This window comes from Myotis lucifugus, unplaced genomic scaffold (assembly GCF_000147115.1).
Source record: "Myotis lucifugus unplaced genomic scaffold, Myoluc2.0 scaffold_153, whole genome shotgun sequence".
Classification (NCBI taxonomy): Eukaryota; Metazoa; Chordata; class Mammalia; order Chiroptera; family Vespertilionidae; genus Myotis; species Myotis lucifugus.
This window is the reverse complement of record NW_005871201.1, coordinates 2,084,770-2,098,237: the sequence shown is the minus strand read 5'-3', so window position 1 is coordinate 2,098,237 and position 13,468 is coordinate 2,084,770. Positions and strand designations below refer to the sequence as shown.

At 40.8% G+C, this 13,468-nt stretch overlaps 1 protein-coding gene across 1 annotated transcript in view; it reads left to right on the top strand.

Annotated features, from left to right (window-relative positions):
- The window catches only part of SEMA5A (semaphorin 5A), a 384,818-nt gene that overhangs the window by 349,835 nt on the left and 21,515 nt on the right, over window positions 1-13,468 (top strand). Inside the window, exon 17 of the mRNA XM_006095388.3 lies at window positions 11,258-11,483. Coding sequence (XP_006095450.1) covers window positions 11,258-11,483 — 226 coding nt within the window. The remainder of the gene's footprint in view (window positions 1-11,257; window positions 11,484-13,468) is intronic.

The following is a 13,468-nucleotide window of genomic DNA, read 5'->3' as shown; positions in this document are numbered from 1 at the left end:
AATGGTCTTTATTATCCATGAATGAGTGAGATCATGTGGTATTTTTCCTTCATTGACTGGCTTATTTCACTTAGCATAATGCTCTCCAGTTCCATACATGCCATTGCAAATGGTAAGAGTTCCTTCTTTTTTACAGCAGCATAGTATTCCATCGTGTAGATGTACCACAGTTTTCTAATCCACTCATCTACTGATGGGCACTTAGGCTGTTTCCAGATCTTAGCTATGGTGAATTGTGCTGCTATGAACATATGGGTGCATATATCCTTTCTGATTGGTGTTTCTGGTTTCAAGCTGCCTCAAACAGATTGTCAAACTGCAGCGGGAAGGCCGGGGAGGGTTGGGGGGCAGGAGGGAGGGGGGTAAGAGATCAACCGAAGGACTTGTATGCATGCATATAAGCATAACCAATGGACATAAGACACTGGGGGATAGGGGAGGCCAGGGGATTGTCAAGGGCGGGGGGAAAAAAGGACACATATGTAATACCCTTTGTAATGCTTTAAGCAATAAAAAAAAAAAAAGATTAAGCTTCTAGCCCCTGATGGGCTCTGTGGAGAGCAGGGTGAATAAGGGAATCACAGTGCCTGCTTAGAACTTTGGACAGGGACTATCTGTGTGTCAGTTTGTTCAATGCCTATTTTTATTTGTGATGCTGTTTTTCACAATATATTTAATACCAATCTCCATGTAGCAAGGAGGGGCGTGCTATAGAATTAGTTCACATGTATGCAAGTGCAGCCAGAGGATTTTCAAGTGAGTTTTGATCACATTATACTTGTCTTTTGGTTTGGCTCATGGCAGGCAGTTCTTCCTTTTGAAGAAGTAATCTAAGTGTTTAATTACATCAACAATATGTTTTAATTAGTGTTTTACTTAAGATTTGCATTTCACATTTTATTATCTCATCGGAGTGGAATTTCTGAACATGTATAATTTCAGTTGTTAAAACAATTCACACACATAATAATTTTCAAAGCAACTTGTAATTAAGTAAAGGGGAAAGTGACAGATGTTAGAGGATGAAAAAATGGTTTCAAAACATTGATTATTTTCACAGATACCATTATTTCTTTCTTCTCAAGTGTTATCCTCTTAGTAATCTTGGAGCCTTCAAAGAACTTTAGCCTACTTCAGATCTCTTCTATGTGAATCTTAGAATAATAGAAGCTAGTGCTACATGTAGATATTATAATCTTTCTAAATGGAAACACAATGCTACATTAAAAGCCTTCTACATTTGTCGGAAAAGAATAAAAGCCTAATTATTTTGCTCTGTGGTTGGATGATCTGCCCCCAATGCAGACATTCTTAGAACAGCTGTCTCTTCATTTCACTCCACAGCATGCTTCTTTTTTTTCTAGATCTCTTTGACGTACAGAATCTCATGAGGTTCTGGTTGGAAAGAAATCATTGCAATAAAGACACTTAAAGCTGGACTTGGCTCCTACCATGTCACATTCTCGCATTACTTTAAAAGCCATGCAGCGTGAGAAAGTAACATTGCACACACTCCTCTTTGGCATCTTGCTTATTTCACGATGCGAAACATTTCCCACATCTGTTCTACTCCATCCTCATCCCAGGAAACTGCCCAGTTGCAGACGATTGGAAAGCAGTCTTCCAAGGAGCTCTAGTGTCATTGTGTGGGAGAAGGAAGGGGCAGGGGCTGAAGGAAGGAAGCTATGGGATCTACTTACAAATGGCTCAGGACCCACATGGGAAACCAGCAGCACAGGGACCCGTGCCTCTCAACAGGGAGTGAGGCAGAAATAGAGGGGCAGCCAGATGGAGCTCAGACCTCACGAGGGGCCCTCTGAGGTTCTCCAGGCAGGCTTCCTTAGAAAGTTATTTCATCGCTTTCTTTTTCTTATCCTTTCGCAACTGCTAGTCCCACTGTCAGGCCTGCTACATGAGTCTTCTTTGAGGATTAATTTGTCTAATGCTTGGTGTGATCTCCTATGGTATTGTTAATTTCTATACAGTTTTACATATGGAAGAAAAGGACATTCTCCATGACCTGGTTATTGATCTGTCATCCTTTTCTTTGTAGCATTTTCAGATCATTCCATCTGTGTATTTGGTCAACCAAAAATGTTGAATACCTAGCACAGAACTGTCCTAGGCCCTTTGGAAGATACACAGATGCAGGCAATAGAACCCCTAACCACAAAGATATGACTTTCTAGCTTAAGAGAAAAAAATATAAACCAAATAACTAGGATATAAGGAAGAAGCTAGGAATGCCAGTGGAGCAATTAAGAGAAAACAGTGAGTCCACAGGAGGGAGAGGTTATCTGTGGCTGGGTCAAGGGCACCCGCATGGTGTGGCCAGGATTTGGCCAAGTTGAGAGGGGCATGGGAGCTTCCCTGAGAAAGGAACATGAGTGAAGAATGTGGATCAAAGGATGTGGGGTACACACTGGGAGGTGTAAGTAGCATCATTTGGGTGACTGGAGGATGTGTAGTTATGTGACCAGACACAGATTTGGAAAGTCAGTTGCTTCATTTCAAAAGGTTTTCAGTACCAGCCTGTGGGGTGCTAAGTTAGGAAAAAGCTGAGGAATTTCTCCAGCCCCTCTAATATTCCCTGCTGTACTGGAGATCACGGCCAAGTCAATATAGCAAAGCAAAGAAATAAGAGTTGTGAGGTCAAGGATGAGAATAAGTTCTCCCCAGGATTGCCGCCAGCTCTCTTACCCATGTCTGGAAGGTCAGAGACTGTTACTGAATGACTGGTCCTGGGAGGTAGTGTGGCATTCACACATGGCAGCGCTGGGCAATGGCGCCATGCTGGGGCCTGCAGGGGGCCTTGGGGGTACTCAGCTGCATGAACCTCCACCCCACATGGACCAGAGCCTCCTGACCTTTATCGGTCTGTACACCGTTTACTGATTGAACAATTATTCAGTACTTATAAAGATTTTGAACACCACTGAGGCAAAGTGGACCCAAATCACACAAGAGATGGTGGCGTGTTTCTGATGTGTGGACCCCACTGGCGCCTGTTTGATTGTGGAAGCACTGGGAGGTCCGATGCTGGCAGAGCGCCTGCTGTGTGAGGACCAGCAACTATCCAGGGCCCGGCCAGAAAGAGAAAAATGAAACGTTGGCAGCCGCTGTCTGCACAAACCTCACGGTGTGTGAGGGAGACCCCTGTGCAAGCCAGTCATTGCAGAGCTGCATCCTTCCTCTGTGACTGCCCGGGGGCCAGGGGTGGCACCCTGGAGGAGGCAGAGTTTCCAGGGAAATTTAGGAGAAAGCTGGCAGGTTGCAGGAAAGGCAGCAGCAGCAGCAACGACACAGAGGCCTGAAGCCACAGCATGTGACTGTGGGTCTTCAAGACGGTGTCGTGTGGCTGGGACATAGGCCATGAGATGGGAGGGGTTGAGACAGAGCCGTTGATCTGATTTTCTGAGTCATCTGGGGAGCTGAGCACTTTCTGTTTCACTCTGCCAGCAGCGTGAGCCACAGAAATGCAATTAGAAGCACTGATTAGCCCAGGGTTTCTCTAGATGGGCACCATGACCCCCATTCATGATGGCCTTCTCGAGTACTATTTTGTTATAATTTTATGGAATTGTGTCTCTTTTATATAATTAGGTATTAAATATTTTAAATGTATACTTAGGCTTCTAGCAGCTGGTGTTGTTCCTGCTGCCCGGGTAAACTCCTGTTTGAACAAACCTCACGTCTACTCCCCTGACTGTAATGTTCTGCCTGATTGTGGGTAGAGCGTTTCATGGTGTAATAAAGACAAAGAAACTCTATTACTGAGGGACGGTCTAAAAGAAGAAAACTACTTTTTTTTTTTTCATCACACTATAAGAGAAAACTTAGATGTCTGCAGTCACCCTTATATCACTTATGGCTTTATTTTATAGACTAATATTTGTAAGAAAATAAAGCAATTTAGAAATACTTGAGTCATATTTTAGAAGAGCAGGCACTTTTACTCAGCCACCTTATGGAATTTTTTGCCCAAATGAATAGAAATTGAGGCAGAGAGCAGTCAATACTCTTGCTTAAATTTTGCCATGTGTCCAGAAGAGAAAAATGAATTTTAATGTCGCCCACAGTACAGAATTCTAAGTATTTCAACTGGGATACTTTCTGTAGGCCAGAAAGATGGCTTTGAATAAGAAACATCCTTACCTCGTTGAAGAAGAGAAGCAACTTTCTAGAATGTGAGCTTTGAGGCTGCATTTGTTGGTTTGGATAATCTTAATATATGAATTACCAAGTGACTTCTATCACGTGTTCATGTTTTCATATATAGAAGTGCATTTATATGGTGATAGTAGTGGGAAAGAAAATTTGTACAGTTAAAAACTAAGGAATGGCCCTGGCCAGTGTAACTTATGTGGTTGAGCATTGTCCCAGGCACCAAATAGTCTCTTGTTTGATTCCCAGTCAGGGCACATGCAGGGTTACAGGCTACATCCCAGATGGGGGGTGTGCAGGGGGCAGCTAATTGATATTTCTTTCACATTTATGTCTCTCTCGCTTTCGCTTCCTTCCTCTCTGTCTAAAATCAATAAAAACCTATTTCAAAAAACCCAAAAAACTAAAGAATGGATATAACAGCATGCATCTGTGACCAAACTATGAATTTGGAAGAAGTTTGCCCGCTTCATTATTTAATCATCATTTTACATTTTAGGAATTTATAGAAGCACTAGAGGTCCAACGCACAAAATTCCTGTAAGAGTAGGCCTTCCTTCTCCCGGCTGCTGGCAGGCACCCGGGACCCGGGCTTCCCTCGAAGCCCTGGCTTCATCCCGAAGGTCATCCAGAAGGACGTCCAGAAGGATGTCCGGTCTAATTAGCATATTATGCTTTTATTATTATAGATGATTTTCTAATCATATTTAAGTAGATGAACATTCATAATGTAGCTCATCTTTAAACATTGATTTGGGCATTTCCTTTTTTTATAGGAAACTTCTAGATAAACTGTGTTATGCCATTGCCATATGTTAAGTACATTAAAACCTAGAAATGTTTAACTTATGTTTGATTCCAATATTTTGAATATTTTAATTCTACTGCAGACCTCACTTATGGGAAAGCAGCCATTGAGGGTGGGAGGTGTAAGTGCAGGAAACACAGAGTTTATTCTTGTATTATTATTTATTTATTATTGTATTATTTGCCATGCAAACAACGGTAAGCCTACTTTTGCCCCTCCCTGTGTTATGCTGGCAGTCAGGTGCAGGGCCAGGTTCAGAAAGCACGTGATCAAGACTTTAAACTTTTCCTAAGGTGGCTAAGGTTGCACTAGGGCTTTTGTTTTGTTTTCTATTAACAATGACATTCTACTGTTAGGGCACAGATCATTTTCCTAGACTTGGTTAGTCAGACAACTAAATTGGTGGGCGCATCCCACCTTCAGTGCTGCGATCGAGGAAGACCAAGCACCTTGGTGTGAAAGTGGTCTTTCAGACAGAGAATCCCAGGGGAGTGACTTATGAGATTGGCCACAGTGCCAGTTACTATGTCCTCTTATTGAAGGTCAAGTCCCTCAGATATCTTAACTCCCTTCACACATAGTTGGTATGGGACTGCTGGTACTTTCATGTTTCCCTTGAACTTTGTGTGCTTATTTTCATCATTAATATTTAATATCCTTGAAGAGTTATAGGTTCTTCAACAATGATTATTGAAAAATGGATAAATGACTGAGTGGATGGATGGATAGATCACATGATGCTTCCATTTTCATCTGTTGTTAATTGAAAATGTCATTTGGGCAATATTACTTTGACTTTCATTTCAAAAATATAAATGTTTAAATTAAAATATTTAGGTCAATACCCATAAGTTCTGGCAGGAAACATTTATGAGGTAATAGGAATATAATTATAAAATTTGGATTATAAAACGGGAGTCATTTATAGATCTTTTTTAAAGAGGAACATAATTTCCCACAGTAAATTGGCCCAAAGAAGAGCAAAAAGTGCAATTCCTTGTGAAAGATGTTGATAAAACACACATGTTTTTCATTTCCCAGATCCATTAAATGATGGATCCCAGCTTAGAGAGCCAAGAAAATACCCAAGAGTTCCAAATATTTCCCTACTGGTGAAACGAAATGACAGAAGGACTTTGACCTTAGCAATGAATTTTCCAAATACATCTTACACGATATCGGAATTTTCGATTAAATAAATGTTCTTACTGCTATCTTTTAGGGCATGAAATCTTAACTAATTATTTAAGGAATATGAACTGATAAAAAGTCAGTTTCATATAAACTCAGATAAGAGCAAATTTAGGAGAGAATTTTCCACCAAATGATCACATTATAGAGGGAATGAAATTATATACATGGAAACTTGGATACTTATGTTACCAGTTGGACAAATCCGTTCTCCTGTGTATAATCCTGCTAGGGTAATTATGACTTCTTATGACCATATGAATTTTTTGGGGGGGGGCAGAGGTTGCTATTGACCAACTTTGGAGAACTAATATTTTTGTGTTCTGTACCCCATCTTTGTTTCCAGACCTCTGTGCACACCAACAATGCCCTGAATACCAAACTCTCTGATAATCACTATAAGTGCATTATCTGATTTAACACTCCCAAATCATCATGATGTGTGTCTTTCTATGACCACTTTTCAATGAGAAATCTGAGGCACTAGATAATGGGCATGAAGGGAGTAGACCCTCTGGACAGACCTGGTGGGCTACCTTGGTTATCACATAAAGTCAAAAACATGGAAGTGATCAGAGAGTTTCACAGTAGAAACTTAGGAATAAGCTCAAAGGTGGAATCACTGGAGAAGAAAGACTAATGAAGTGCCAGCCCCCTAGGCCTCATCCACTTCCTGGGAAGCCACCACCAGCAGCCTTGAAGGCTTATTTTAGATGACTTCCCCATTAGAACATGGACATCTCAATGGGCTAAGGACATAGAGCATATGACATGGGCTAAGGATTTTATGATCATAAGACTCCATCTTCAGTCTTTCACGTCCTGGTTAGGTTTGACAGAAGACGGGGATCTTCCACACAACCTTGGAACCGCAGGGACGCACCCTCATTTTCAGTTTTGAGTTAGTGAAGTCGATGTTACATCAGTCACACAACAGTAAAATTGCTTTTACTTTTTGGGAGCTTGTTTGATTCCAGGTAGCATCCTCCTCAACAGCATTTACTAATATGCAATCTGCTCAGTCAATTCTGGTTTTTCAAGGTCTGAGAAAGGGCTCAAGATCAGTTCATATCACGCTTTCTTTGAAGAAACCCACTTATGTTTGTTGAACCCAAGGCCCCTTAGTCCTTCCTGACAACAGATGCTTTTTCCTGAAGCACACCATGAGCTGCCCAGAGACATGCTTTAGGAAAAGCTCTTTTATGGGATGAATAGAACACCACTTAGAGTCTGTTTATGCCCTTAAAGCAAAAGGCATATACCCAATATACTTCATGCACACATAGTGGACAGAAATCTAAAGCTTTAATGGATTTGGTGAAATTGAAACTCAAATCGATGGTCAGCATGTATATTTTGTCACAGTTCTGCATAGCTGAATTAAAAAAAAATTCTGCATAGGGCCAGGCATCTTTAATAAAGCATGAGTTCTAACAACGAACCTCAACTTGGCACATAACCTGTGGGACTCCCATCAACAACTTTCTATGTATTATTAATAGCAAGTAATGGTAATTTAAAAAATTAACTGAAATTTTCTCATAAGAAAAAATTGGAGGAATATTATAGCAGGAAGATAATGAGTTTCTGTGAAAGAAAATTCCTGCCAATGGGAGATCAGACTAAGAGGCAAAAGCAGGACATAAGAAAAATTCAACTTCATTTGAATCTTCTAATAAATTGAATCCTTGGAGTATTGGATGAAAAGCAGGGTCCCAGAATACATTCCTTTTTATATATACAAACAAATATACATTTACATCAGTATGTATTAACATTCTAGTGTCATGTAACAAAATTAGCATAAATTTAGAGGCTTAAAAAATACTTTTTTTTTAATCTCTCACAGTTCCATGGGTCACACGTCTGGGCCCATGTAACTGGTTTCTCTGCTCTGTCTCATAGGCTGAAGTCGAAGTGTCCAGAGTTGCAAACCTCTCTGAAGCTCTGGGTTCTCTTGCAAGCTCTCTGATTGTTTGAAGAATTTAGTTCTTTGCAATTTTAGGACTGAGTCCCTGTTTTCCTTAGGCTGGAGGTCACTGGAGCTCCTAGAAGTTGCCCTCAGGTGCCAGGCACGTGGCCCTCTCACAGTGTGGCAGCTAACTTCTTCCAAAGCCAGCGGGAGAATCGAGAGAATGGACATGTCCATCAACCTAAAAGTTTCCTTGTTCCCCATTGTCACCCCTCCCTCATGCACTGTGTCCTTCTCAGTCCCATGGAGCCGCTTCTCTGCTTTCTGACCCTACATTAGTTTTCATTTTCCATAATTTTATAGGTTACTTCCTTTTGTTGGATTCTTTCTCTCAGAATAATTATTTTCAGACTCTTCTGTGCTGTGCACATATCAACAGTTCATTTCTTTTATTGTCAAGTAGTGTTCTATTATTTGGATAGAAGATGAAGTATTTAGTTATTACTTTCAGTTTACGGCTATTACAAATAAAGCTTTTATGAGCATTCATGTACAAGGATTTGTATGGACATATACTTTCTTTCCTCTTGGGTAAATATCTACGAGGGAAATGGCTCGATCATATGATAAGTGTGTTTATAAGTTTTTAAGAAAATGTCAATCGTTTTCAAAGGGATTGTGTGATTTTACATCCCTACCAGCAGGGCAGGAGGGAGAGTTCCCGTTGCCCGGAACCCACCAGCACTTGACTGGCAAGTTTCTGGTTTCTTTTGTTTTGTTTTGTTTTTGCCATTCTAATATTTAATTTGTGGTGATTTACTTGTGGTTTTAATTTACTGTTTCTAAAAATTATCTCAGCATGTTATAATTTGATATTTTAAGTGAATGCATCATATGAAACCTCAAAAAGCAGTTGAAAAGAGAAATGCCTGTGTCTCATGTTAAAATGTGTGCTATGAGGGGTTAATGAACAAAAGAACAGACTTTGTTATCAGAGGTTTCGGTCTAATGAGCCTGAATTGACCTTCTTTATCCTTGAGTGATGCCCATCGCTGGCACATGTAGCTCCTGCCATAAAGTGATGTTGAACTTATTAATAAAGACCTGTATTTTTAAAGCAAGGGTCCATAAACAGCATATGTTTTAAATCCATTTCAGCAAGGAGCCTGGACACTGGCCCGGCCAGGTGGTCACAGAGTCAGGAAGGGGAGGACAGTGGCATATGGCATTTTCAATCGGCGAATGACAGTGCTGCACGCCACCAGCCTGGGAGATCCCAGATGAGGTTTAAAGCATTCCTATCATGTGGCTTCCATTTCAGGTGAAATAGAGCGAGCTCACACGTGTCCTGTCTAGTTTCTCACACCATTGAGTTTATGGCCTGAATTGGGCTATTTTTTCATTCGGGAGGCAGCCTCCAAAAGATGCCGTGATCAAAGACGCTGTAAAGGGAGGAAAATGCAGTCATCTGTCTTCCGGTGTGTGTTGCTGTGGACAGGAGCAGCACCTTGACAGGGTATTACATCAGAGACGCCGCGGTGATCACTTCACATACTTTCTGTTAAAAGCCTATGATGTCACCAACACAGAGAACTCCGGAGTATTGTCCCCTGTAAAAATAATAAAGAAATGAGGGATTATGAGTGAAGAAATCTAGTTAGAATAGTGACAAAATCATGACTTTAATAGAGGTCCAGGTAAAGCTGATGGTGTGGACACACATGGCTACTTTCTGTCATATTGGAAATTCACTAACAAACTATTAAAGATATTAAAAGGATATTTTTTCTAACCAGAAACCCACAAAGATAGTTCTTACTGTGCTTGACTACATGACAGGGCTGAAGTAATGACATGCTCATAGACACGAAACAACTACCCCCCAAAACAGATGAGCCCTTAACTCAGATTGGAAGGGAACTGCACCAGAGACAGAAATCTATCGTGTTTTCCAGCACTCAGGTGTGGATAGTGCTCCCCTAGTGCTACGAGCAAACACTGCATTTTGACCTAACAAAGTGTAGCTTGACCATATTATGATGACGGAAGATGCGACTGCATCAGTGTTGAAGATGCAGGGAGGGAGGTGGGGAGTTAAGAGCTAAATCCCTGTTTTCCATCGTGCACAGTGAATGGACAATGCCTGATGGAAAATTCTCGTTAGCTCTATGGGCTACCTATCAAAATGCTTAACTAAAAATTGATGGGGGAAGGATGGAACAGTTCTTTTAATAATACAGCTTAGAGAGCAGTTTATCTCTTATTTTATATGTATGTTTAACATTGACAAATATCATTTTAAAAGTGTGCCCATAATTGAGTGTATTGTGTGTTGTGGATTTTGCTTCGAATGAAACATCCTTTGTTGTCAAATGGAGGAATCTCCGTGTGGTGCTCTGTCCAAAGTCAAACTCAGGACCCTTATATATGGCCCTATTTCTGGGGATATAGAATTTAAAATTTTTGCCAAATAACTATTTTAGTGCTTCGGATTGATCTTCGTAATTGTAGTCTTAAATCCCAACCCCCCAGCACTCACTGTACCAAACCTTCAGATCTCTCTGCTCAGCTCCCAGGACCTTCCAACCTGTGTGCCAGGGAGATTCCTGGTAGTGAGGGAAGGGAGGAGAAACTGACAAATGTCACTGAGGTATTAACCAGGGAAATTTGGTAAAAATTTCTTAGCAACTTAAAGTCGTTATCATTTGGATATCTACCAGTCTATCCCTTTGAATCTGTTATTCCAGAGCTTAAAATATCCATTAATCACAAACTGAACATACTGTGGTTCAAAAAACAGGTAATGGTTCCATCATGTTAACTTTAATCTTTTAGATAAGACAGCTAAATTTAACATCTGAGTAATTAGCATTTTGGTCACTTATTAAGTGAAAGGAAGATGATTTATATGGAAATCATGATTTTTATTCACGTACAATTATGTCCGTTGTCTCATGTTCATTATTGAGACAGGAGAACTTGTGCAGATCTTTTTGGAGTTGCGTTGAAAACAGAGCATTCTCCTAAATGCCTAATTTAACAAAAATGGGTTTTAAACCTTGTAGAGTGGCTGATGGGCATATTAAGATATGAAGTGTTAGAGAGCCCTGTCTTTCGATAGAGAAACGCCTGGCTCTATTTATGCTGTGTGCTGAGCATACCCCACACCTTTTCTCTCCCAGGAGTACCAGCCTTGTAATACCAACCCCTGCCCTGAGCTGAAGAAGACCACGCCCTGGACACCCTGGACGCCTGTCAACATCTCTGACAACGGTGGCCACTATGAGCAGCGATTTCGATACACGTGCAAAGCCCGCCTCCCTGATCCAAATTTGCTGGAAGTGGGAAGACAGAGAATTGAAATGCGGTACTGCTCCAGTGACGGAACCAGCGGCTGCTCCACGGATGGTGAGTGGGGACTCCTAGGGTCTGACCCACCTCCATGGACAGGCATGTGATCTTTTCTCTGCTTTCAGAGAAGAGCGAGGAGGTATTTTTCCTTTCAGTGACTTATGGTTTAGCAATCTTTCTAACAACACATCCCTCTAGAGCAGAACTGTCTGTATAGCAAATTGATAGTAAACAGCCTTACTATAAAAATGTAGATGGTCCTGTGAATTCAGCCTTCAAAATTATACTATGTTTATAACAAGGCCACAGTAGTTTGTGGGAGATTTATTTAGTATCAGAAAATATTACAGAAGGGTCAGTGACCTTTCCACAATTCTTTTGATACTAAAATGTGCAATAAGCTTTTATTTTGCTTATCTCAAAATTGGACAAAGAAAACAGAAATGTGTGTGTGTGTGTGTGTGTGTGTGTGTGTGTGTGTGTGTAATTAAGAGTGTGCCTGACCAGCATGGCTCAGTGGTTGAGCATCGACCTATGAATCAAGAGGCTACGGTTCAATTCCCTGTCAGGGCATATGTCCAGTTTGTGGACTCTATTTCCAGTAGGGGGCATGTAGGAGACAACCGATTAATGATTCTCTCTCATCATTGATGTTTCTCTCTCTCTCCCTCTCCCTTCCTCTCTGAAATCAATAAAAATATCTTTAAAAAAGAATACAGCATGTGAGAACCCTTTAATAGTCTTTGAAATCGATTTGCCCCTTGTACTTGTATAAGTCCCTTCAATGACATATTAGTAGCAAGGGGTAAGCTCTGGGGTAGACCAGAAAATCCACCCTCTGCCTGGGCATTTCTGCATCATTCTCCATCCCTTCTGCCATTCTCATCTAATGTCACATAATCTGGCCAATTCTAAAAAGAACACACGTGCCCATAGATGGGTCCTCACAGCATGGTTTGGTGAGAACAGCAAAAGTAATAATATCTTGCACCCAACCATCTCTCCCTATTTCCCAGCACGTCTGTGTTTATAATTCTATCTTAGTCTCCCAACATGAGCGTGATAGAGAAAGCACAGTCACCATCAAGGTCATTTTTAGAGAACGAGCTTTAGACTCAGGGTGGCTGGCCTTAAGGAACCACAGAGCTGGTGATCGCCACCTTGGACTGATGCAGGTGGAATAAATTCTTGGAGGTGCAAGAAGTCTCCTGCACTGCCCAAGAGAAGCTCTTAAACGAGTGGCTGTGAGTGAGGGCCACCAGCTGCACACGTCACAGAACTCCATGCCTCTTAGCACTGCCAGCCTGGATGCTGGGAGGGCCATCAGCAGCCGCTCCTGTCATGCTGCTTTGCTGACATTAACTGTCTCTGCTAATGACATGGACTCGATCCTCACCTCAAACCATGATGCTTAATGTTCAGCAACCAACAAGCTTGCTTCTTGTTTCTTTGGAAAAAAAAAGAAGACACCATTCACTTATTCCCTTATTTCAGAGCTGGCTGTGAACTATCTTATTTTTTAGGATACCAAAGTAAAAAAAAAGAAAGAAAGAAAGAAAGAAAGAAAGAAAGAAAGAAAGAAAGAAAGAAAGAAAGAAAGAAGAGAAATAGAAAACGAGTAACAGTGTTTTCCTATACATTAACTTTATTCTCTTTTCTGAATATAGATTTTGTTTTTCTTCCATTCTCAGATACATACAAAACCAAAGCTAATGTTTGTTTTAAATGCTAGTAATATAAACTAAGGAAAAGTTTACTACTCTATTATAAAGCACAGTCTATATTTTCTCCCAATGTATATCAAGGGCATGGCTTAAAAAGACTTCATCTTTCTTGTGTCTTAATGGTTTCATGTTCTAAAGAGTATCCACACATTTTTGGTATCGATATCTTGGAAATGCAAAATTGGACTTGCTTGCCTCTGACCACACAAGATGAGGCTTAATTGTGAATAGTTGTCCTTTATTGATTAACCACAAAGTACTGGTTTGTCACAGAGAGACATTTCTAATCCATTTTCTCCAAAGAGCATCCTGCCTTGG